The 27,096-nt window shown below is 42.8% G+C and overlaps 1 protein-coding gene across 1 annotated transcript in view; it reads left to right on the top strand.

Annotated features, from left to right (window-relative positions):
* CFAP43 (cilia and flagella associated protein 43) overlaps positions 1-27,096 on the top strand; it is a 92,591-nt gene that overhangs the window by 34,656 nt on the left and 30,839 nt on the right. Inside the window, exons 14-24 of the mRNA XM_074999213.1 lie at positions 3,118-3,258; positions 6,375-6,544; positions 7,555-7,707; positions 8,201-8,331; positions 11,320-11,482; positions 12,159-12,269; positions 16,225-16,302; positions 18,786-18,911; positions 19,578-19,682; positions 21,597-21,713; positions 22,076-22,288. Coding sequence (XP_074855314.1) covers positions 3,118-3,258; positions 6,375-6,544; positions 7,555-7,707; positions 8,201-8,331; positions 11,320-11,482; positions 12,159-12,269; positions 16,225-16,302; positions 18,786-18,911; positions 19,578-19,682; positions 21,597-21,713; positions 22,076-22,288 — 1,508 coding nt within the window. The remainder of the gene's footprint in view (positions 1-3,117; positions 3,259-6,374; positions 6,545-7,554; positions 7,708-8,200; positions 8,332-11,319; positions 11,483-12,158; positions 12,270-16,224; positions 16,303-18,785; positions 18,912-19,577; positions 19,683-21,596; positions 21,714-22,075; positions 22,289-27,096) is intronic.

Below are 27,096 nucleotides of genomic sequence, written 5' to 3' on the forward strand. Positions count from 1 at the left end.
CCTAGTGCCCCTGGACTTGACCGATGCTGCACTGAGGGTCCTCGCAGCATGGCTTGTGGCCATGGTGGGCCCCATGGAGGGTCGCCTGAGCCACAACTTGCCCCCCGCACCTCCCCAGCCCCTCCGCTGAGGCTGGGCCAGGTGCTGACCGGCCCTACCTGCTGGTGCTTCCAACCCCATCAGCGCCCCGGAGGGAACCGTGCACCTGGGGTGGGAGGGGCACCTGCGGGCGCTGGGGCTCGCGGCCTTCCACCCCATCCCTTGATTAGGGCCCCCCACTGTTCCTGCCCCAGTCCCTGTCCAAGTTGAAATGCCCCTGCCCCCTTGCCCCCATGTATATAGTTCACTCCCTATCAGGTTTTTGTTGTTATTTTTATTATTCACCATTTGCTATATACATTGCTCATGGTTGATAAAGCTTGAGGGTTAATTACATGTTAGCATTCTGTACCCCCCAGGTCCCTGATTACTGTGGGTAGGGTGGGGGGTTGGGTAGGTGTGGGGTGTGCACATGGGGATGTGTGTAGGGGGGAACCTGTGCGGAGGGGTGCGGGGGTTAGTAGTGCTCTCGGCTGAATGCTTCCCAAAGCGCCTCCCAGATCCAGAGCCTGTCACAGTCGAGCTGCCTGTCGGGGGCTGCAGCGGGCTGCTGGTACTGGGGAACCAGCTCCGCCATCCAGCCCTGGAGCAGGGTCCCCTCACATGCCTCGATGAGATTGTGGAGTGCGCAAGCAGGCGGCCACGACCTATGGGACGTTCTCAACCCCCACATCGAGGCGCGTGAGGAGACACCTGAACCATGCCTTCAGATGGCCAAAAGCGCACTCGAGGGGATACTAGGCCTGTGTGAGCCAGGCATTATACAGCTCCTGCGAGGGTGTGAGGTAGCCTGTGTATGGGTGCATCAATCAGGGCTGAAGTGGGTAGGCTAGGTCGCCCACGAGGAAGAGAGGCATCATGATGTCCTTAAGAGCGCACTCCCGCCGGGGCACGAATGTCCCAGCCTCTATGCTGCGGAATAGGGCAGAATTCCGCAGGATCTGCGCATCATGTGCCCTGCCCAGCCCAGCTGACATAAATGTTTGTGAACTTTCCCCGGGTGTCCACCACTGCCTGGAGCACGATGGCGGTTGATGTATCGGTCGCCACTGTGGTCTGGGGCCCTGATGGGGATACGCGTGCTGTTGATTGCCCTGAAGCACTGGGGGAACCCGAGAGCAATGAAGCCCTCAAAGACGGTGTCCAGGTCCCTGATGCTCACCAGCCGCTGTACCAGCAAGTGGTTGATGGCCCTCACGACCTGCAGGGGAATGGGTGCACTTGTGGGCATACACAGAGGAGTCCCTTCCCGCCTTCCCCTTCCACCGCCTCCCTCCCTACCAGGCTTCCCCTGCTGAGGGACCCCTCTGGCAGCGGCCATGTGGTATCCCTTCTGGGCTAGGCCTGCCCACCCCCCAGCCCTGCTCCCTCCCAATCGGCGCCTGGGGTCCCCCAAGCCCACCGGCCCCCACCCTCCTGCCAGTGAGGCAGGGCCTGGGGCAGGGCTTACCTGGAGGATGATGGCCCCAATGGTGGACGTGCTCACCCCAAACTGCTGCCCAATGGATCGGAAGCTGTCTGGGGTGGCCAATTTCCATATGGCAATGGCCATGCGCTTTTCCGGGGAGAAGGCCAGCCTCATCCAGGTTTCCTGGCATTGTAGCATGGGGGCAAGCCAGCTGCAGATCTCCACAAAGGTCTCTTTCTTCATCCACAGGTTCTGCAGCCAGTGGTCATTGTCCCACTCCCCCATGACACCCCTGTCCCACCAGTCCGTGCTGGGGGTGGTAGGTCCAGACGCGCTGGACCAGTCGTAGGGGGCCTTGCAGGAGGGGTGGAGATTCAGGACCCATGGGCCTGGATCTCTGTCTCCACAGCAGGCTGAGGAGGGTAGCCAGGAGGATGTGTGAGGAGGGTAGCCAGGAGGATGGTAGCCTGTGGGTGAGGGCAAGCCTGCTGTCCTGTGGCTGCTGGGGGTCCACGCCTGCTGGTCGGCAGGCACGGGACAGGGACCTGGGTCTGTCTTGCTGTGCACAGATATGGCTGGCCTCCAAAGCATTTGCAGGGTGGGGTTGTTTAGGTGGGGCCCTTTAAAGGGCCGTATGGCCGGCGGCCCCGGAAGGGCTCCCTGGCTGTGCGACCCCATCCATGTTGTTTTCTGCCCTGTTCTTCTGGAAGATTGCCAGTGCATGTGTAGATGCACCCTCCTGGAAGAAGGGGGTGGGTCTTTCGGGGTCCATTTGATGTGTAGATGCACTTTTCCAGAAGAGGATCTTCCAGAAGATTTTCTTCCAGAAAAAGTGCCATGTGTAGAAATGGCCCATGTGTCTACACGAGCCCCTTCCTTTTGGAAGGGGCATGTTAATGAGTGGGTTCAAAAGATGCTAATGAAGTGCTCCCATGAATATGCAGCACCTCATTAGTATTATGGCAACCGTGGCAATTTCAAAGTGCGTCTTTTGAATCATGCACCGCCTGTGGATACGGGGACCTTCCAAAAGGACCCCCCCAGTTTTCGAAAGTGCCTTCTTCCTAACACCAGGTAGGAAGAAGGCGCTTTCAAAAACTGGGGGGGTCCTTTCGGAAGGTCCCTGTCTCCACAGGCAGCGCGCAATTTGAAAGCCGCATTTTCGAATTGCCGAAGGTGCTATTATGCTAATGAGGCGCTGCATATTCATGGCAGTGCCTCATTAGCATCTTTGAAAGCTGCTCATTAACATTAAAAGGAAGGGGCTCATGTAGACCCAGCCCCAGTGGTTAGCAGCCAAGATTTGCTTTAGTTTCAGGTTGCTTGAGATATGAGATCATCCTGCAGGATGAAAAGCCTGATTTTTTTCTGAGTTGCAGCAACCATTGATTTCAGATGGACTTTTGTCAGTTTGGGCTTTTTGACAATCAGTTCCCAAATGTGCTAATTTTCTCAATCTAAATGTAAACACTTAAGTGTAATGCAATATGATTATGTTATCACGTGTTGTGAATCATCGTTCCCCAATGTGCTTTACATTGGATCCCAGGAAGAACAAATACAACTTGATGCAATAAGTAGCTAACATTTTGGTCTCCATCTGCTTTCAGTGACGAGCAGTGAAATCCTAGGCCTTTCTGCATTTTATGATATGGAGAGTGACTTAGTTGAGGTGATGGCACTTCTTTGTCCACCAGAGGTCAGAAGAGCAAGACTGGAAATCTTTTGTCTGCCTTCAGCAATCACAATAGGTAAAAATTAAATACATTCCTGTTGACACATGTGTACTAGTGCTGTCCCTCACACAAAGCACTACAGCTCTAATCTGTTGTATCAACTTTATATACCCTCCCAGCGTATCATTTCTAGTATGACTGTTTGTAGGCTTTCCTTTAACAGTACAGTACTGAAGAATGCAAATGAGCTAAGTGTGGGGAGCAAGAGAGAAGTGAGGGAATAGTGATTGACCTCTAGTATCACATTGCCACTGCCCCACAAAGAGAGGTTCATAGGACAGCAGAAGGAGAGGAAGATGGGAGAGAGAGGTTAATCTCACCAGTCCATCAGTGAATTATTGTGAGTTCGAGGTGGCTTAATAGTGAAAATACCAGATGTTAATTCATTAATAAATAACAATGATTGTCTTTTCCATAGAGCCACTAGATAAAAGTAATCGACAATTAAAATGTTAACTTGTATCCTAATTTAAGACTATTACAAAGAAACACGGTGTGAATCAAAAGTACAGCACTGAGGGCAGGAGGGAACTAAGACTTTATAGGAAGACTTTAGGCTTCTCTGCTATTGTAACTCAGCATAGCTCCATTCACCAGCTGGATATCTGGCCATAGATCTCTAAAATCATAGATTTTCAGCAGAACGCATGCTGGGGCCTCACGCTGAAATAGAAAGTAGGGATTTGTGTGCTGTGGGGAGGTTAGCCATTCAGTAAACTGAAGTCCAAAAGAAGTTTTCAAATGTAGTTCTTAAAATGTAGCCGAGCCGTATTTCATTTATATGAGTATGTGGACTTGTCTACACTAGCTCCCTACTTCGAAGGGAGCATGGTAAGTAGGGTGTGGGGAGTTTGTTAATGAAGTGCTGCGGTGCATATGCAGCACTTCATTAAGCAAATTCCCTCCCACGGTAACTCCAAAGTGTTAAACTTCAAGGTGCTGGCTCGTGTGTAGCTGCGGCTCACCCTGAGCACTTCGAAGTACCGGCAGGTGAGCCGCAGTTACACATGAGCCAGCACTTCGAAGTTTAACACTTTGGAGTTGCCGGGGGAAGGGGGGCGGGAATTTACTTAATGAAGTGCTGCATATGCACTGCAGCACTTCATTAGAAAACTCCCAACACCCTACTTACCATACTCCCTTTGAAGTAGGGAGCTAGTGTAGATACAGCCATTGTGAAATGATCAGCCCTGGAATATGAGGCCGTGTCTACACTAGCCAAAAACTTCGAAATGGCCATGCAAATGGCCATTAGTAAACTTCGAAATGAAGCGCTGAAATACATATTCAGCTCTTCGTTAGCATGTGGGCGGCCGCGGCACTTCGAAGTAGGAGGGGTCCTTTCGAAAAGGAGCCCCGTCTGGACGAGCCGCGTGGTGGCGAGCCGCGTCAATTTCGAAGTCCCCTTATTCCTATGAGCAGGTGGGAATAAGGGGACTTTGAAGTAGCCAGGGTCCTTTCAAAAAGGAGCCCTGTCTGGACAAGCCGTGTGGCAGCGAGCCACGTCAATTTCGAAGTGCCATGGCCACCTGCATGCTAATGAAGTGCTGAATATGTATTTCAGCACTTCATTAGTAAACTTTGAAATGGCCATTTGCATGGCCAATTCGAAGTTTGGGGCTAGTGTAGACACGGCCTGAGTGATTTTTTTTTTTTGTAGCTTTGGTCATAAATGCATAGTTTCTGCAGGTTTTAGGGTCAGAAAAGTCAACTGATGATATCAGTCTGATTTCCTGCACAACAGAGGCCATAGGAGTTTTATGTATTTGCTTGTGGAATTCAGAGTATGTCCTTGACATTACATATTTTTAAAGCGGGTCACTCCTTTCATGTATCATAGACTCCAAGAATTGGCTGTAGAATGACATTGATCTGAATGTACATATTGAATGTACATATGAATAAAAAGCTATAGACTATATTCCAAAAAAGTGCACACTTTAATCACAGTTTTCTTAAATATTAAAAATTAATTCCATGGCTATGAAAAATTTTTAACAGACTAGCTTAAGTACAGCACCACATTTGCAGTCTGATTCTCTATCAAGCACCCTCCACACCCCAACTACACAGTCCTGGTATGCAGTCACAATCAGCAGTTTAGGTTCTGGAACTCCGTTAGCCAGAGAATACCAACCACGCCATATTGTTGGTTGGTTTTATGATGTACAAAGTCTGTAACATAACAGTCAAAATGGGGCTTTTGTGCCACAGGGCTGTCATTTGATCTATATCTGTACAAGAATTGTTAGCCAAACCTTGTGTGGAGAAGCTTTTATTATGTAAAGCTGCAAGAAAATATGGTGCAAGGCTTTCTTATCGAGTAAATCCCTATTCTAAAATGAACTTGTTAGTACTACACTTTACATAACAACTTTCACTGAGGCCTGGGTACTGAGGCCAATATTTTCTTTAAATGTCCTCTCATGTTGGATGTCAACTTGTGGGTGCCCAATTATAAACATTGGAAATAGAGCCTGATCTTCATAGGTGCAGGCCAACTGCAAATTCCATTGCCTGCATCTGGAGTAGTGGGTGTTCACCCGCTTTGAAAATCAATCCCTATTGTAGTTGGCTCATACTGGACAGCCCAAAAATGGAGGTGCCCTTGTGCAAAGTTGGATCCAGGTGATTTATTTACAGTCACAGAGTCAGTGGTAAAGCAGAGACTCCTGACTCCAGTCCCCTGCTCAGAACATACCCTCTCTGCTGAGACTAGCTGGTACAGGTTGAACTCTCTCATCTGGCACCATTCATAATCCAGCATGATAAGTGGATAACCACTTATTATGAGTGTTGCTAAGTTTCCCGTGATATCATAATGTTAGTTTCCAGACACCAGTCCTAGCTGTCTGTGTTATGTGCTGTTATTTAGCTCTAATTTACCTCCAAATGTCTTCTAAAAGCTTAATAAGCCACGGAAGAGCTCATAATGCTGCTCGACAATTATTGGCTTCTTGTGGTTCAGAAAGTTCTTTCATCTGGCACCAGTCAGGTCCCAAGGATTCCAAATTAGAGAGGTTCAAGCTGTATGTTAAAATTTTCTTCTTTTGTTCACAACTACAATTTTATTTTTAAAGGTGAATTATCTACTCATGTATCAGTAATCTCCTTCTCTTTCCATCCTATAGACAATGATGAGTGTATTGATGAAAGAGGGCTGCTAAAGAACAGTGTCATTCAGAAGTGCCAGTATGAGATAGATTACCCACTGTCATCAGCAGTCAGACAGAAAGATGACACTGTGTATGGCTACTGCAACCATGCACCTTTCATCTGCAGATACCATCTTGCCAAAAAGGTATTTTCCTGGTCCTATTTTTGGGTGACGGTAAAATATTGTAATCTGGTCAACACAAGATATGGGACCATGAGCACAGAAGCAAGTAAGCACAATCTCTTCCACCTGTCCCTGACTCCTGTTAAATTGCATCATTCTCTACTTGCTTCAGGTAAAACAGGGCAACTCTATTTGGTACCTATGTGGCTCAGAGGTGTGTATCACAGGCATTAGATCAGCATTCCAGAGCAACGTCCACAACGTGTCAGTATTCTTAAAAGGGTATAAACTTGCAGAATGGCTGATGCCTGTACTTCAAATAGCAATTCTTTCTCGAGCAAGAACTAGACACTAGGCCTCTGAATCCCTGGATGTATAAGGAACGTGCTGCTTTCTGCATTTCCTTCCTCAGCCATTCTGTATAATTTGTGTGGGGCACAGTCAGGTAGTTCTGAATCACTCAGTTGCAGATTTCTGCAATATTTGTTTGGATCTGTAGGATACATAAAAATGTGTATGTCCAGGTTTCCAGGTGACATTTCATATATGTTTAAACATACAAACAGCTGCCCCAACTCCTTTCTCCATCAAAATACCCTGTTCTGTCCACAAACAGCAACATTCTGCAATTCCCTACCAACCCAAAACCATGGGGAAAGAGATGGACTCTTATCTAATATGTCCTGAAGGTCAACAGGTGTGCACTATTTCAGGCCGAGTAGGAGATTGAATCATCATGGAGAAAGGTTTGTTGGCAGGCTATTCCCTTTAAAATGAGGGACCTCCATTAATTGCAACTCCTAAAAAACATCTACTATATCTCCTTTTAAAACTTGAGAGGGGGAGATAATGCATTATCAGCATAGCAGTGATACCCCCTCCAGTCCCACAAGCCTTATAAATGGCAGCATATGTGAAAGATAATCCAAAAAGCTGTTTGTACCTGCCAGCATTATCACTCAGTTTTAGATGGCCAGGTGTTGACACTTCCATCATCTTAATTGCTGTTTGATATTTTGTTTGGTTTACAGAAAACCTGGAGAGACTCATCAGTTACTTTATCAGAGAAGAAGATTCCAAGCAATCAGTTTGGACCAGGTTTTATCTATTTGTCACCTAATGGGCAGTTGTTGGCATCAGTGGCTAAGGATGGAGTATTGTTTATCCATGATGCTGTTACTTTGGTAGGCAGCAGTGCATGGACCTGATTAAAGCTATGTTGATCAGAGAAGTGTAGAGTTACTGCATGGATCAATGTAATAAAAGCAAATAGATAAATTGCTTCTCAAAAATACTTGCTAGACGTGAAGAGAAAGGAAATTGAGTAGTCTGATGCTTTTATTTTCAAAAGATGTATTGGTTTTCATTTGCTGCTTATTTCCTTTTACAGTAAATGTTCTGGTAGGTCATTTTGCTATGTGTCACAGACGTATGAAAAATTAACCTAATGGTTCAACCCTCGGTGCTTATTCCAAGGTGTGAATCAAACCTTGGCCTGCCTTTTGCAACCACACTTACTAGTGGTTTTCATGCTCCTTAGTGACATTATAGACAACATTTTATCCTAATGCAAAGGAGCATTTTAAACAAGGGAACTCATTAATAGAATTTAGTGACATATGCCTGTAGAAAAATATATTTGCTTCTGACCTGATGCTGTTTCTGTAACTCTTTCAGGAAACAGTTGCTCGGGAGCATTGCCATTCTTACCAAGGACGGGGAATTGGATCCCTGGCATTTTCATTGGATGGCCAGTTCATACTTGTCACAGGTGTAGATGATGGCACCCTTGTGTGCCTAAAATGGAGGTATGTATATGACTGACTGATTATGATATAAATACTGGTATCCAAACACAGTAATTGTGGCATGCTGTTAAAAGGTTTAGGCAATCTGTTTTATTATGTGGAAGTTAGTTTTATTGTCTTCTTTATAGACACATAGTATATAGCCTAAAAGCAGCAGAGTGTAATTACCAAACCTCAGCAGTTAATCAGCTGAAATTATTTGATTAAGCTCATCAGTCCAGCTATGGATGAGTTCAGCTATCTTCAGGATTTAGGTCTATAAGCACTTTAGGCTAAAACTGAAAAAAAAAGACAGATTTTGATGAATAAAAGTAATTAAAAAGGAAAAAGGAAGAAAAATGCCCCTTTTAGGAAATTATTGGCTTTAGGCCATTTTTAGGCTATTCCAGGGTAAGCACTAAAAAAGTGGTTTCTTTCCTGTAGTGGAAACTGCAACAGATATAGTTATTTCACTTGGTCACCCCAAAGAGGACAAGGATTGAATGGGGAATAGCAATAGGTGTGATATATGTTGATTTATGCTGTATGTTGATAGTAAGATATTTAACATTCTCATAAACAAATTAGGGAAAGCTATTTTAGATTAAAGTACTATAAAGTGGTGTAAGAGTATGTACTGAACCCAAAAGGCCTCCTGCTGGAGACCTCAGGATTCTGCCACATACATCCCTAGGAGGGAGCAGTAGAGAGGTCTTATAAGCAGGCTAGAGGGACTTTACAAGAAGCAACCAACCAAAGTCCAGGACGGCCATATAAAAAGTGTGGCAGAACAGAGAAGGAGAGAGCTGACAAAAGTTTTTGGGCTAAGCTGCTACTAGGAGCTGGAGGAAATGACTGCATGCCCAGTTGCCTGAGGGAACTGTAGCCCACAGCTACATGAGAGGGGGTGGGACCAGGAGAGTGAGAGGCTCTCGGCTGGTTTAAGGGACTGCGTGAGGACTGAGCCTGGGGAGGGCCGCAGGAGAATAGTGCCTCAAGAGGGAAACCCTAAGGATGCAGCCACATACCAGGGCTGAGATTATTTAAAGACAGAGCCCAAGATGGGGCTAGTGAAACTGCTTAAGGACCACTCAAATGGAGTCACCAGAGGATAAAGAACACAGATATGCATACAGAGGGGGCACTCTCAAGAGGTGGGTGTTGACCTCATCACAGTTAGGTACACACCTAGTTGAAAAACTATACTCAAAAACTATACTCAAAGCTATCAAACAGAGAGACTTATCTAGTGGCATGCCACAGGTGTCTGTCCTGGGTCTGATACCATTCAACATTTTCATTAATATCTTGAATAAGGGAATGGGATGCGCACTTTTAAAACTTGAAAATGACAGCAGGCTGGGAGGAGTTGCAAGCACGCTGGAGACTAGGACTAGAAATCAAAAGGGCCCAAAAAATTGGAGAATTGTTCTGAAATGAACAAGATGAAATTCAGTAAAGACAAGTGCATGAAAAGTACTATGCTTCAGAAGGAAAAATTGAAGGAACAAATACAAAATGGGGAATAATTGACTATGTGGTTATAGTGCTGAAAAGGATCTGGGAATTATAATGGATCACAAATTGAATATAAATGCACAGCGTGATGGAATTTCAGAAAAGGCAGAGTATGCTTGGGCATATTAAGAGGCATATAATATGAAAGATGTGGGAAGCAATTCTCCCACCCTACTCAGCATTGGTGAGATGTCACCTGAGGTATTGTGTCCAGTTTTAAGAAATCCTTGGATAATTCACAGAAAGTCCAGAAGAGAGCAACAAAAAATGATAAAAGGTTTAGACAGGTTAATAAAACTGGATAAGTTTAGTCTTGAGAGACAGTGACAGAAGAAGGAGCTGGTGACAATCTTCAAATATGTAAAGTGCTGTTATAAAAAGGTTGGTGATCATTGTTTCTCCATGTGCACTGAAATAAGAAGAAATGGGCTTAATCTGCAGTAATGGAAATTTAGGTTAGATAGTAGAAAAAAATCTTTGTAACCAGAAGGATAAGGTTAACCAAGGAATAGGCTCCCAAGTGAGGTTGTGGAAGCCCCATCAGTGGAGGATTTTTAAGAAAAGGTTAAACAAATGTCTTTCAGGAATGGTCTGGGTGTACTTGGGCCCGCTTCAGTGCAGGATGTGGCCTAGATGTTCTCTGAAGATCCCTTCTAGCCTTACATTTCTGTTTCTTTGATTGAAGATTTAACTTGAAATTCAGCCAAACACAGAGAACATGCTCTGTTCACCCTATGGACGCACTTAAGAGTTGGGTAGAGAGTGGCAGGTATAGCAGCACCACGTAGGGATCTCTTTATATCACTGAATACCATACAAGGAACAATGGCCGAGAACCCCCATGTAAGAGGAGAGCTAGGGTGGCCACCCAGAAGAAATTCAAATGCTGCTCAGCTAATTAGCTGAGCACCTACAAACAGGAACATATGTTTTTATCAGTGGTGTGCATATGCACATAATAAATCTTATGTGCACCAAGATATGTAGGCCATTTGGAAGATACTCACTGGATCCATGCTTACGTGGACTCATGTAAGTTCCCTGTAGTACATCCACTTTAAGTAATGGAAGGTGAAGACCAGCTGGGGAAACAGAAGCCATGGTGTGGAATGGAGTTATGAGGGGCCTGGAACTAGTACTCCCATGAGGCACTGTATAGGTGGAATGCAAGGAGTCACACTGACTCAACTTGAAACAAAAGTTTTCAGTTTGGAAATGTTAAGACCTTTAATTTTGATTGAAAATGTTTGTTTTGATATTTCCAAATAATAATTTTTCAGAATTTTTCACACTGAAAAATTTCAGTAGTTTGACTTTTAGTCCTATTTTGGGGTATAAACAGTTGTTGAAAGGCCTGTGCTATAATTTCCATGGAGACAGAAACTCTGTGTTTCAATCAGGTAAATATATTGTAATAAAAGTTTTAAAATTCTTCAGTCTTTTTTCCATAACATACAGAAAAACGTGACACTCCTCTCTTTTAACCAGCAGGACTGGAGATGAAGAAATTAAAGAAGCTAGTACTTATTGTCAACTCATTCTTGCCATTCTGAACAACTCTATTTACAATGAAAATATTGTTTTAATGTCCATGGCAGAGTGGAACATTGCTACAGAGTCCCTGCTGGAATCCTCCTTGGAAAAGGAATCTCAGGTCTTAAACTTTAAAAATTTGAAACAAAAAATTCTTATCTTAAAAAGAGGGGTTGGGGGAAAGATTTGAAAATTCTTGCGCAGAAATTTGATGCACCGTTACAAATTTATACATTTTATTGTATCCTGACAGCATGTTCTGCCTGTAGAAGAGTTTCTAGGTGAAAGGGGGGAAAATGCTGAGATTAAGTCATCATTGTTTAATTATTTTACTTCTGTGATAGAAATTCTCATGGAAGTGAGAGTAGTTATAGGGAGTAGGGTGGTCACATATTCTCAGATTTCACTAGATCTATTCAAATCTGCCATAGACAATTGGATTTATTGACATCAGATGTATTTTTTATTGTGATGGTGCAAAACAGTTTTTTCAGGTTTAAGGCATACATATGCATAGTAGCTAGGGTTTTCAGGTTCCAGTCACAACACAGCAGTTACCAAAGAGATGAGAAGGACACTGTAATACATCTTCTAATAAAGGACTCCGTAGGAATTTACTTGTATTTTTCAGTTTATTATCTTAAATTTTCTAGTTTTGCTCTTGAATATTCATATGTGAGGCATCTTTCATAAACGGAGTGGAGTGAAAATAAGGATTCAGTAGAATATGTCTTGTCTCAACTCAACATTGTGGCTATAGGTCTCTGTAAATGCCTCTCTGAAATTTTTGATTTCAGGAAACGTTCCAGAAGAAACCCAGTGTGGAGGTGATGGATGAAGATAGCTACCTCAATTTGAACGAAGTCAGTACTGATAAAATCACATGGATCAACCAGAAAATACAGAAGGTATTTTTATAGAACAGGCATCAAGCATGCCAAAATATTCAAAGATGACTGGTGGCTTTGGTTCCACATCTTTTGGAGCCTAATTTTCAGAGAGTGGATATGCAGCACTTTCTGGAAATCAGGCCTCCTAAAAGTGTTGAAGTTTGAGCCCCTACAATCACTAAGTATGTTGAAAATCTTGGCCCAGGATTGTAACCTCTTTGCATGCAGGGATTATTTCTTTGTTATCTTTTTGATTGTAGCACAGTGGGACCTCTGTACATTACTGCAGTAAAAATAATTTAAAAATAGGACTCTGACAACTGGAACCATTCAGCAGCAGGCTGATCATGTCAAAGCCTAAGAAGATTTTCTCTAACTGTGACTCAGAAACTTGCACAAATGGATCAGCATAGAAGCCATGCAAATGATCTTCCTTCTTTCTGTGAGCCATAATACCCAATTTCACTGTATTGTTAAATCATTACTTAGGATTGTAAGATAAATCTGAGAAACACTGGGGTTTAATTGAGGCCAAAATTGAAATAACACCCCTATGCAAAGGAAGGACCATATTTTAAATATACTGCAATGCCTTGCAAGGCTAAAGGTGAGAAGAGAGGAGATGTACAACATAGTGGCCTTGGCAGTGCTGATTTTATTGTTTGCAAGTATGTTCTTCAAACACACAAATATGTTTGGTGAAAGTTCCTCATGTAAGCTTGTGTCTGTGTCTCATCTTTGCTTTCGGTTGAGGAGAGGGCAGAAAGCAAAGCAAACACCTGACAGATACCATTGCCTTCCTGAGTGATCTTAGGAAAGTTCCTCATAGAATGAACTGTGTGCTTTCAAATTATGGAGTCCATCTCCTATCAGGATCATGCCCACCCACTTGCCACTAATGTGTAAAGTTGTGAATTCACTTTCGAGAAGAGGATGGAAGGAGCAAATTCCAGAGCCATTGAGCTATAGAGGAATTGTAAATTTCCCCTAAGAGATCAACCTGCAAAATTGTAGAAGCCAATCAGCTACCGTAGCTTCCAGAACGGGGGTGGGGAGTATAATCTGTTAATTCACGTCACTTTTTAACTAGCCCAGAGGAAATTTTTGTTTCCTTTAGAATCCACTAGTACAAGGCTAACTTGTGCTAAAGGACTTTGTTCTAAAACCTTTATTAGATTAGGTTAAGTTAGATTAGATGCTCCTTTGCCTTCTGTCCCGGAGGCAGCTCAGAGTTTCCAGCTCTTGTGAAGTAATTTATGATCTCTTCAGGAGTTTGATTTTGCTGTGTGTGTTAAAATGCAGCAAAGTCAAGCTCTCAAGGCTCAGCCATCAATTTCTGTATTCCATGCTATCATATGGTATAAGGGATGTCAGTGTGAGCCTGAAGAGCTGAGAACCAAGTGGCAACATGGTTCCCGGCTCCTCTGTTCTGGCAGGACCCGGGAAACTGACCAGTAATGAGCCAAGGGGAGACTGGAAACAAGCTGCCCCCTGGATCCCAGCTCCCCACCACTTGGGGAGAGCCAGGATACTGACCAGCCCTGGTGGGCTGGTCAGTTACCAGGCTCCTGCAAGCCTGGGGCAGCTGGGAACCAGGCAGCAGCGTGGTTCCTATCTCCCACCCAACTTGCACGAAAATTTGGGTTATGCAGGGGTTGCAGAAACGCAACCCCCACATAACTAGAGGGTTTAATGTACAACTATGTGGTATGAAAAGTGACATTACATAAGGAGATTCAAATGAGAATCAAAATAAAGTTATTTTTCCAGATATTTGCCAATCATGAAAAAGCTTCACTTGTCTTTCCACTTCTTGCTTCTACCTCTTTATGGAGTTGCCTGCCACCACCAATTGTGTCTCCAAAATATACATGCATATTAACTATGCTGTACTTTTCACTATCAGTCACATACACACCATCATTGCTGACTTCTCAGGGATCATGATTTCACTTTTTTAGCTGATTCTTCATTCTACTTTGGGAGACTTACAATAGTCTTTTTTGTGACACACCACCACCTGTGTCCAACAGAACAATGTCATCCGCAAAGTTTAGATCTTGAAATTTTACTTTATTCCACATACCTTCTGCATCTGCCTTTGAAGTTGCTCTTACTATATAACCTAAGTACATGCCTTTCTTCCATTCCTCTCTCAACCTGTATTAGAAACTTTATTCTAAAGGGGCTGACCACCACCATGAGGACCATGGCAAGCTGGGAGGGGGGTGTGGCTCCACACCCCCAGAAGGGGGTAAGGCCAATGGCAGAGGGGGCTGGGCCTATAGCAGTCAACCTTTAGCACCACCTGGAACAAGGTGCTCCCCTACTCCACCCCTCAGCTTCACAGAGTGGTGCTACCATAGCAGGTCAAAGAGATCCAGAGCTCTGTCTGCTGCAGCAATAACAGCAGCGGTGGCTGGAGCTCTGGGCCCCATTGAAACCCTCATGCCCTGTGCAACTGCACCCTCCCCCTTCCACCCTAACCTCTGTCACTGGGCCTGGTTTATGCACTTCGTGTGATACCACATCTTTCCTGCTTTAAGCATTTCAGCAGTTATCTTAGCTTGGCCAAGCATTTCGCCATTTTTCATCTGCCTAATTGCTTCTAAAATTTCTAACAGTGATATATTTAATTCTTTACCTGCCTTGCATCCGTCTATTAGTATTATTGGCTCTGGTGTGACTGGATGAGTCTCACTGAGGAAGCTACATTCAGGGCAGACTGCAATGAGTGGGGCAGCCAATCCCCCAAACTGGTGATTTATATTTACCACGCTAGTAACAAAACAGCATCTGTTATACTGCACTGGTCACCAAGAAGCCAAAGATAGTCCCATTTAAGGATTCCAGCCCTTGACTTCCATCCAGCAGCCAACAATAAAATAGTAAAGAGTTCTTGAAAACCTTGTTCACTAGTTCCAAAGGACCAGATGCTGACCCCCAGGCCAATATGAGTCTCAAATCTCAAGTCCCAGAAATCAGGCTGATGCCAATCTTTCAGTAACTAAAACTAAACATTTTACTAGTAAAAGGACAAGAAAGAAAAGGATTGCAAAAGATTAAAAGATCAGTCTACATACAAATATGTGTGTAGTCCATAGATCAGTTTCATAGCAGATATGGTGAAGCTGCAGGTTTTTAGAAGTCTTTCTGGAATCAGTTTAAAGGGTTATAGTTCAATAGGCCCTCTATGAATATTGTCTGGTGAAGTTCTTCCATCAGAATTCCAGGGTAAATCTGCAGACCTCAATCTATGGCTTAGACCTTCCCTGTTGAATTTTAAGCAGACCTGAGATGATGGGATCAAGCCCAGGCTAATTTTATAGCTCCCTAGCAAGCTGATAAACCTATTTTCACAGCAGGATTGTTGTTGCTTTGAAGCTAATCTTCTAATTTCTATGCACATGCAGTTAAATTAATTGCTTTCTTTGATATAATGCAATTAGCCAGTACTTCATTACACCATTAAGCTGAAGACAATGTAAATAACATTATTAGTTTCCTGCAGTGTTTTTACATCTGTAATCTTAAGATTAAGGGAACCATCTGCTTGCAATAATATAATGCAATTAAAATATGAAAGGGAATTAGCACCTATAAGCCAATCTGGTTACATAGTTAAACTTCTAACAAGAGGTAGGTAAATACAGATAAATATACTTCACATCTACCCTTTGATTCTCAATAGTATGGGCAAAAGTAGTAAAAATTCTACTTTACTGAATATGCCTTTGGTAGCTATCTGTAAGGTATGGTGCTGTTTACCATTACAATTCACGTTTGATATGTACTTAAGGGGTGCTTACAGGTCACCTCGACTGCTGATGGTTACTCCTTCACTGATGCAACATGACAGGGGGTTTACATGATTTATTTCCCCTATAGATAATATTCTGTTTAGCCATTTCATTTCTTTTCTTGTTCTCCTTGTCCAGTTTCTTCCCTCAATCATATATTTATTGCACCCTAGGCCATCAAAGAAGAAGTCAAGAAATTTGCTGACAAGAGAAAAGAGCTGAAAACAGAAATTAAAAAGCTCCGTAAAACAGTGAGTTTTTGAGACTGTTCATAAGTTTCTTCCAGGGAAACTGGTTCAATCTGCCGCCTTTAGTTTTTGTTCATGGATACTATAATAATACCTACCAGATCTATACTCCTTAGGGCTTTGCCACATGCCCTGAGCAAGGCACAGAACACAGCTGCACTGCACAAGGATCATACCAGGAACCAGACATGAGTTCCCCACTTTTTCTTCAAAAGGGAAGTAATTTGCGCCTGTTCTATAACTTGTGCAAGTTAGTTCCCCTCATGCACTGGCCCTGCATGTTTTCTCACCATGGAAGCAGAGGGCCTGTTGTCCCCTCCAAATTGCTGTCTGTAAGGTGGAGCCTTACCAGCTGGCTTTAGTCTGGTTCACTAGTGTACATGTCACTGCCCGTCCGCTCTGCCAGGAAGAGTTAGGGTGCTAAAGTAGAAATGAATTCTGCAAACCAAGGGTCCATTTGTCAAGTTAATGTCTGCCTCCTCTGATAGTCGCAAGTCTTATTCATGTTCATGGGAATCAAAACAATGAGGAGTCTTGTGGCACCTTAAAGACTAAGGCCGTGGCTATACAAGCACCCACCTTTCAAAAGGGGGGTGCTCGTGTAGCCACAGCCTAACAATTTATTTGGACATAAACTTTAGTTGGTAAAATCCACTTTATCAGATGCATCTCAGAGGGGTAGCTGTGTGGTAGATGTGTCTTAGAGGGTAGTTGTTTTAATCCATGTCTGTAAAAACAACGAGTCCTGTGGTACCTTAAAGACTAACAGATTTATTTGGGATAAGATGCATTCTCATTGTTTATGAAGATACAAACTAACACAGCTACCCCACTGATACATGGAAATTAAAGGTACTGGGAACTCAGCACCTTGTAAAATGGGTCCTGAAACAATCACCTGAAATTTTTTGGCTGTGGGTTGTCCCTGATTCAGCAAAGCACCTAAACAGGTTCCTGAATCTAATGAACTAAGATTATATTGGAACAGAGAGGGAGCCGTGCTAGTCAATACACTATCAAAACAAAAAGCAGTCAAGTAGCATTTTAAAGACTAGCAAAATAATTTATTAGGTGAGCTTTTGTGGGACAGACCCACTTCTTCCGACTATATCCAGACCAGAACAGACTCAATATTTAAGGCACAGAGAAACAAAAACAGTAATCAAGGAGGACAAATCAGAAAAAAAGATCAAGACCTTCCTCCCCCACCCCTCCACTCTCTGATTTGCTCACCTTGATCTTTTTTTTCTGATTTGTCCTCCTTGATTACTGTTTTTGGTTCTCTGTGCCTTAAATATTGAGTCTGTTCTGGTCTGGATATAGTCTGAAGAAGTGGGTCTGTCCCACGAAAGCTCACCTAATAAATTATTTTGCTAGTCTTTAAAATGCTACTTGACTGCTTTTTGTTAAGATTATATGATGTCTGCATTTCAAGCGTGGGTGGATAATCCTTCCCAACATTCATGCTGCCATGGCTACACTGTCTATAACTTGCTAGCTTGATGAGAGTGTGAGTATTTCTTCTCCAGCAGGGAATCACACCCAAACCTCAAAGGAACTGAAATACACGTTAAAGCTAAGTACAGATTTAAATGCCTTTTCTGAAAATGGATGCTTCACTGCATTCAAGGCCTAAGTGCTTTGCTGATAGGGGTGGATTTAAGCAGGTGCTTAAAGTTAAGCATGACCAAAAGTGCCTGTCTACATATGGGCCACAGTTCCTGTTTTAATTCAGTTTCACAGGCCTTGTGAATCAGTGGATAAGTGCAGGATGGGGGATTGGGAAATCTGGATTGTGTTCCCCACTCTGCCACTGACCTGTCCTATGACCTTGAGCAAGTCACTATACACCTGTGGCTTAGCCCCACTATGTGTAAAATGTAGGCAATCATATATATAATTCAGGGCCAAGATTTGCAAAATAGAGTTTTACTTTTAGGATAGGTTAAATTTTGGGTTTGCCACCTTCGACAGCGTCTCTTTAAAATGCATATTGTCAGATAAAATAAGATATTTATTGTTTAAATATTTTATACTTATTTATTACATAAATTATTTTCACTTTGCTAAAAGTAAAGGTGCTCTCTCTTTAGAAAGTTGGCAAACTCCTTATGGTATGAAAGACATTCAAGTTACTTGAATTAAGACAACCATTCAAAAATGCAAATAACCTACTTTAAGTGGTCATATCCAGAATACTGAGTGTGCTGTACAATAAATCATCTTTCTTAAAAGGGAACCCACACAGTAATTTCAAATGTCACGTCTAAACCAGCATAAAGAGAGAGGAAGACATAAACACCCCCCCAACATCCCTCTTCAGCTGAGCTCTTGAAATTAACATGAGGATAGTTAAAAGCCTGATAATATAGAGAGCAGCTCTTACCTGATACGTGCGTCTAATAATGTTCCAGAAAATAGTATTCCCTCTATTTATGCATTGATGAATTCACTTAACGCTCTTTTACTTTATTAACAAAATTCAGATTCAGAAAATGATGTATGAAAATGAACAAGCACCTGATATTGAGAGACTGGACCAGCAGGAATTCAACCTGGACATTGAAGAACAGGAAAGGCTGCAGATGGAGAGTGACCAAGAAGTGGCCAGGGTATGGTAGAATGGTGTGAAAATGTTTAAAATGATAAGAATGGAAGGAAGAGAGGATTGGGTAGGAGCAAGGGAGAGTGAGCAAGAAAGGACCAAACCCAAGCAAAACACTTTTAACACTTTTGCAAAGTGTTAAATTAAGAAGCAGCACAAATATGTTTGCCCAATAGCAAATAAATAAATAGGATTATGAAAGATCTCCTTGGAATGAACAGCTCAGGTTGGTTATTTAAAAATATTCAGAACTGGAATATAGGACACCAGTTCTGATGAGCACATATTATATAGCCACTGCGTCCTCATTTATCATTGTACTAAATATACTTCTGCCAAGTCTTTTGTTTGCTACTTTCCACAGACTGACCTCTGTCTACCAAACATAATCAAAAACCAAATTTATCTGTGCCAAGAAACACTGAGTTCTAATCCTTGACATCCCCACAATGACCTTGAGCAAGTCACTTAACCTCCCTCCTGGTTTTTTTTCTGTAAAATATTAGTTTGATATTTGTGGTGTGCTTGGAAGACAGAAAGTGCTGCAGTCTTTAATCTCTGAGTACTAGTTGCAGAATGTCTGTGGTGTTTACTTGAGGGTCCCATTGAAAATTGGTTTATTTTGCATGCCATCTTTCTTTCTCCTCTCTTCTCCCCCACAAAATCCCACAAGATAAGGAAGGAGATCAAGATGGAAAATCTAGCCAACTGCCACCTGCGTGACATCATCAAAAAGGAATGCTGGGACTCCATGTCCATAAAAGGTCGTGCAATTAAGGTATTTTCTATTGTTACTTTATTTAATACCTTTCCCCCATAGCTTGAGACTCATAAAGATGTGGAAGCTAAGCATGCAGGAAGCTTACTAGAATTTGGACTTACAGAGCGTATGGGAAATATCTTGCTGCTTCGCAAAGCATATACAACTAGAACTGGGTGAATATTTTTGGTGCAGTCAGAAAATCATGAAAAATACTCAGTTTGGTTTTGAAAATATTTGGAATTGGTCAGCAAAGTCTGTTCTGAGCCAGCATCAGATAACACATATGTGTATGTGCTGAGGTTTTAACCTTTAGCGCAGTAACTGGAGCACCTGCCCGGGATGTGGGAAACTCAGGTTTGAAGCCCAGTCTGAAGCATGAACTTGAACTCAGAGCTCCCTCCTTTCAGGTCAATGGGTTATGAGATGAGTTGTTCTCAGTCTCTCCTGTTGAACCTGTCCTACTTTGTATAAACCTTAAATATCCATTGGGCCAAAGAGAGTGCCTAGTCTAGTGATTACTCATCAGTGAGGTAGGAGATGTAGATTCAAATTTAATCTGGTTATACAAGTTCTAATGATGTGCTGAAGAATAGTCTTTAATCTGTTCGTATACAAAACAAATTACTTTTGCTTCTTATTCTGTTTTAATTAATATTGTGTGAATCAACTTGACTGTATTCACTTTTTTTTCCCCTAAAGATTGTGCTAAAAATCTGTTTCTCAGCCAATATTATTTGGTACAATGTGCGGATAGTTTTGAGTCAATCAAAACTTATTTTTTTACTGAATAAACTATTAATATGAAAAAGTTACCCAATTCTACATACAATCCCATTGATTTTTTCCCACCAAGAGATTGGACATCTGCAACAGCTCTAACTTGGAGGAATGTTGAGTATTGATTTGCAAACAAGCAGCCCTGAAATTTCACTGTGTTACAGAATTTCTATGCAACATGCTAGAACAAGGAACGTCTGCAATAGCTTAGCATTTGCCAAGGCAAACTGATCTTTTATTTTATTATTTATTAAGATTTGTTAGAAATGCAAAGAAAGACAAATCCCACTCCATATGAGCTTATTAACTACACAGAAGGATAGTGATTAGACAATGAAACACAGTGAAACATCCCAAGGAAGAGCAAACCTAAGTCTAGATCCTGTACTCTAATTTCAGTAAAACTCCCTGGCTACGTCTACAATTCCTCTTTTGAAAGAGGAATGTGAAAGAGGGAATTGAAAATTCAAATGAGGCACTGATTTATATATTTTGTGCTTTGTTTGCATAACCTCTTTTCAGAAGACATTCTTTCAAAAGAAAAAAAAACGATGTAGGTGAGGCTCTTTTGAAAATAAACCCCATCTTTGAAATAACCCTACTTTCTGAAACAAAATAGGAAGAAGGGTTCTTCTGAAGATGGGGTTTATTTTCAAAAGAGCCCGTCTACACTCGAAAGAATGTCTTCTGAAAAGAGATTATACAAATGAAGCACAATATATGTAAATCAGTACCTCATTTGCATTTTTGATTTCCCTCATTTGCATTCCTCTTTTGAAAGAGGAATGCAAGTGTAGACATAGTTCCTGAGAAACAAAGCAAGGAGACATTTAAATCAACTTTTTTAAACTTCAGAAGACCCACCAACATTTTGTATTGCTCGTGATTACTTGTTAACTTCATTCAGAGCAATGAAGCCAAGTCACTGTAACTATATACCGACTTGAATAGTAACAAAGAGGAAGCCGTGCTAGTCTACACACTATCAAAACAAAAAGCAGTCAAGTAGCACTTTAAGACCATTTTGCTAGTCTTTAAAGTGCTACTTGACTGCTTTTTGTTTTTATATACCAGCTTGTTGGAGTTCAGCTGAACCAAATGGTGTTTTAACTGGAGAAATTTTATTCTACCTTTTTTTGCTCACTTTACAAGTGCTTCCATGCAGCCTATGAGGTGACAAATTACCCAATGAAAGAACGTAGTAAGGAAGAATTTGAAGCCTTGGAAAGTGTCCTGCAGTTAAAGAAAATTGAGTCGGCTGATCTTAAGGTACAATCTCCTTTCCCAAAATACAGGAAAAGGTATTAACTCAGGGCCTTCTTCAGGAATATCTTAGCTACACTTAAAGAGGTAGATGTTTGTTTCTAAGTTCCATTGGTAGCCCAAATAGAATGGAAAAGAAGAAACAAAAATGAAGAGCATTTTTTAATTTTACGACAAAAATATATTTCATTTTAAGCATTTTGTCTTGATAATAGAATAAGAAATAAGTACAGAATTGGACTTGTTGAACTGATTGCGTTCAGGAATTCTATTAGCTATAAATGGAAGGACTAAGGTGACTTTTCTACACAGATAATTTTGAGTTAATATACACCATTGTTCAACCTGCCATGTATTTGGCTATTCAGATTCGGAAGGAGATTGTTGAGATTCAGCCTCAGGCTATGCCATCCAAGGAGGAAGGGGAGAAGGTGGAAGAAGAAGCTGTGACTGATGAGAGTACCTCCAGTTCTCTGGTTGGGAGCCTGAGTGCTCACTATGGGGGAGACACATCCATCTTGTACTGCCAAATGGACCTCCACACAAGGGAAGAGAAGATTAACCAGATCATATTACTGCAGGTGACCTCTTCATACATATAGGTTTCTGCATTGTTACTTCCAGAAGGTTCTCAACCCCTAAATTTTCTCTCAGCGATATGCTCTTCTGCTGAAAGACAGTTTTGCTTTTCCTTCCAGCTCATTCTTCCACCTTATTTAAATCCCTAGATGTTTGTGTTATGTCAGAACTCCTTATTAGATGCCCAAAACACCAGTATTACACAAGTGAGGAAGAAGGCTTTGCAGTATAAAAAATTGATATGCTTTAGAGGGGAAGAGAAGGTAGCTGTAATATATTCTATTGTGTTCTTAGCTGTCACTCGATAATGAGTAAGACTTCTTCATGTCACCCTCTTATTTGGGAGTCTGTTGATGGCTGATCAGCCTGATTCTGGAGCCACAGGTCTTATCGCAGAACAGGCAGGTGTTAGTCGCTGTTGCAAACAGAAGTTTGTCATAATGGATATAAATCATATGCTAGGAATTGTAGAATATTGATATGGAAAACAAAATATAACAAGGAGAAATCTATGGCCAGCAGTGGTAGGGGCAGTGAGAATGAGGTTTTTAAAATATATTATGAATAAAAAGATTTCCTGACAACGATATTGTTCCCTAACTAGATGGAAATGGTGGAATTATGAATAAGAATGCAAAAACCCCAGATGTGGTAAATAAATATTTATGCTCTGTATTTAAGGAAAAATGGATTATCCTGTGATGATGATAATCTTTCCATTCCACTAGTATCTCTGGAGTATGTTAAACAGAAGCTACTAAAGTTAGACATTTTAAGATTAGTAGGTCCAGATATTTTGCATCTACACATTTTTAAAAAACTGGCTGAGGAGAATGCTAATGATGCTTTTCAACCAGTCTCAGTGCACCAGTGAAGTTCAAGAACACTGGAAGGAATCTAATGTGCAATGTTTTAAAAGGATAAACAGGATGACCTGGGAAATTATAGGTCTGCAGCGTGATATCATTCCTAGAGAAGATAATGAAGTGGTTGCTATGAGACTCAATTAATAAAAAGGGTGAAAGAGAATAATGTAATGATGCAAATGAACATGGTTTTATGGACGATAGATCCTGTCAAACTTGCATTTTTACAATAAAATTACAAGTTTGATTGAGAAAGACAGTGCTTTTTTGTGCCAGTACTTCAGCTGCCCCAGGCGCGGGATTGTCTGGGAGGTGGGCAGCCGGCTGAGTACTGGCCCCTCTTTTCTTTTTCTTTTTCTTTTTCCTGTTTTTTTTTTGTTTTTTTTTTTACAGAAAAGCAATGGATAAAAGCAATTGTGTGCATGTAATATACTTACAAAACAAAAAGCAGTCAAGTAGCACTTTAAAGACTAGCAAAATAGTTTATTAGGTGAGCTTTTGTGGGACAGACCCACTTCTTCAGACCATAGCCAGATATACTTAGATTTTTATAAGGTGTTTGATTTGGTAGCACATGACGTTTTTGTTTAGAAAACTTTAATGATGTAAAATTAACATGGCGCAGCCTAAATGGATTAAAAGCTATCTAGCTGATGTGTCTCAAAACATAACTGAAAAGGGTGTAACCTCAGAGACACTAAGACCACTGACAGGGAGAGTCAAGTCTGCTCTACACCCTCAACTGAGGGCTAGTTTGGCTTTTAGCTCATGCAGCAGAGGCTCATGGCTTTAGCCCCTAAGATCACAGGTTCATTATCTCCTGCAAATGATCAGGGTGTGTCAGTCGTACATGGGGGATTGTCAGATTTTTTGGTGAAGCCTGGCAAGGATCAGTTTTTGGCCCTAGTCTATCTTAACATTTTTATCAATGACCTGCAAGAAAACAAAATCGCTGATAAAATTTGCAGTTGACACAAATCTGGGGAAGTGATAAATAATGAAGAGGACATGTCACTGATACATATAGATCAGAATCGCTTTGTACAGTTGGTGCAAACAGATAATTTTCACTTTAATACAGCTAAATGTAAATGTATATACATGTATAAGAACAAAGAATGTAGGCCATACCTACAGGATACCAGAAAGGTAACCATACTCTCTGGGGGAGTAGCTCCAGATCTGGATGGTGAACATTATAAGGAATAATGTTTGGAACGGGTTATGGACATATTAGTAATCAATAGAAGGACAAGAACATGAGATGCATAATACCACAAATGGAAGAGATTCCACGTATAGTGCCAAAACAAACAAATTACTGCCATTTCACTCCTATGCCTTTAGAATTGGACTACATTTTGGTACTGAAAACATATGGACTCTCCATTAGCTTGATCAAAGCTGCTTTTCACCACAAGAATGATGGGTCATCAATACTAACCCATCTGATCATCAAACATTTCCTAATGGGTATCAAGAACTTTTACTTTAAAGTGTGCATAAATACTCCAGCTTGGGATCTGAATTTAGCATTGTGCTCAGGGTGACTATCTGTCCCTTTTTGGGATATCAAAAAGGCGTCCTGACTTATTTTTTAAAAGGGACAAATTGTCCCTTATTTAGGCCCTCAGGGTGGGAGTGGGAGTGCCCGCAGCCACTGATTCCCTGGGGCTCCAGGCAGGGAGCACCTGCAGCTACCGCTTTCCTGCGGGCTCCGGTTGGGGAGCTCCCACAGCCGCTGCTTCCCAGGGGTCCTGGGCGGGGAGCACCCTTGGCCACCACTTCCTTGGAGCTCCGGGAGGGGAGCGCCCACAGCCACTGCTTTCCTGGGGCTCTGGGCAAGCATTGCCTGCGGCTGCTGCTTCCCCAGGGCTCTGGGGCCAGGAGCTCCTATGGTTGCCGCTTACCTGGGGCTGCAGGTGGGAAGCACCTGCAGCTTCCCCTTTCCTGGGGCTCCAGGTGGGAGGCTCCCCTGGCTGCCACTTCCCCAGGGCTCTGGGTGGGGAGTGCCCATGACTGCCACATTCCTGGGGCTGAGGGCGTTGGGGCACCAGCTCCATGGGGCTAGGTGCAGTGAGGAAGAGCTGCTCTCCCCCCCTCACATATCTCTGTGTCCTGTATTTGGGACAAGGAGATATGGTCTCCTTAATTATGCTGCCTCTGGACCCTCACATTTGAATCCACTACAGAATGTTCTAAAGGCACCCCTATCTTTACAGAGAGACTATAAATGGATCCCCAGGTGCAGCCACCAATGTTATCAACAAATGAATCTGTAACCCTTATCAGAGATCAGAATCACTCTACCAGATCTCTTTCAACTTCAGTAACCTTTCTAAACAATGTACCAATCATAGACATATTTACAGCAGCCACTTGCGCTTCCACTAGGGTGACCATATCTCCCCCAGCCAAATATGGGACATGGGGAATGACCCCCATCCCAGCAAAAACAGGACAGATGGTCACCCTGTCTGGGGTGCCAGGAACAGGGGTGTAGCCCTGCCAGCGAAGCTCCTGGCTCCCTTGAGCTGTGGGTGGCAGCCCGTGCTGCTGCACAGGTCCAGCTCCCAGTTGCAGATAGGGAAGCCAGGTGGCTCTGGCTCCAACCCCACTGCGGCCACAGTTCAACCCCCAACCCCTTAACTCACCTCTGCCCCCCCGCGGCTCGAGCCCCACCGCGGCTCGAGCCCCACCAGCTCCGGCTTTAGTGGCCCTGCTCCAGCCCTCCCCTGCCAGCCCCAGCTCCAACCTCCACGTCCTGGCTCAACCCCCGCCCCTGCTCCAACCCCACTGCCCAGGCCCTGGATCCAACCCCATTGAAGCCCCAGTTCACCCTCTCCCCATGGCTCTGGCCCCAACCCCCGCAACCCTGCTCAACTCCCTGGGTTCCTGCTCCAACCCCCACAGCACCAGCTCAGTTCCAGCCCCCACTGGGGGAGGCCAGGCAGCAGCTGAGCCACCATATGGTCTGGCTCTCAGCTCTTGACTCCCCCGGCTGGGGGAAGCCGGTGAACCACTGTGAAATACAGAGCAATTAGTCCCTTTTGCAAAATAAAGTGGGATGCCAGAATGGCACCTGAGATATGGGGCTGTCCCATCAAAAACAGGACAGATGGTCACCTTAGCTTCAGCACAAAACACTAGAGTTCAAGATCAGTCAAGTCTTAGATCTTACAGAGTTGTTACTGCTTACACAGGCAGTTCCAAAGCCCCTTCCCAGAGGAGCACTGTGGAGCACTGCTTGAGAGCCACCTGACACTGAGCACTCCCATGGGCACTCCTCAAAGAAGAGATCTCTCACTTGTTCAGTAACTGATGTTCTTCAGAATGGGTGTCCCTGTGAGTGCTCCACTACCTACCCTCCTCTCCTGTACTTGGAGTTCAGTTTGTAGACTCTGAAGTAGAGAAAGAACCAAAGGGAGGATGGGGTCATGCACGCTAGATAGGCATTGGCAATGGTGTAAGGTAGGGACAGCACATGTGCAACCTGGACAGATGCTGCTGCTGAAATTCTCTGATCAAAGGCACAGAGACACCCTATAATAGCTGAAGTGGAGCACCCATAAGAATTTCCATCTGTAACAACCTCGGTTACTGCACAGGGAGACTAATCTTTCTGCTTTGTTGTATCTCATCTGTTTTATTACTGATTACACCAGAAAAGGTTAGATAATCACGAACAAAAATATTTATTGTTACACACAAATTGCATAAGGCTAGGCACCTTGAAACATGCATTTGAGTAGCCTAATTCAACCACTGATTATGTTTCATTCTAGCGTAATAAGTATAATAGGAAAGATGCATATTTTTCTTCAAAATAATCCAGTTCCCTTCTTTGAGATAAATTATATAGATTAAAGAAAGAATTTATCCACTTAGAATACAGGCTGTTTAAAATCATTAATGGGACTCTGCTTTGTTTCACATACTTGAAA

This window comes from Carettochelys insculpta, chromosome 7 (assembly GCF_033958435.1).
Source record: "Carettochelys insculpta isolate YL-2023 chromosome 7, ASM3395843v1, whole genome shotgun sequence".
Taxonomy (NCBI): domain Eukaryota; kingdom Metazoa; phylum Chordata; order Testudines; family Carettochelyidae; genus Carettochelys; species Carettochelys insculpta.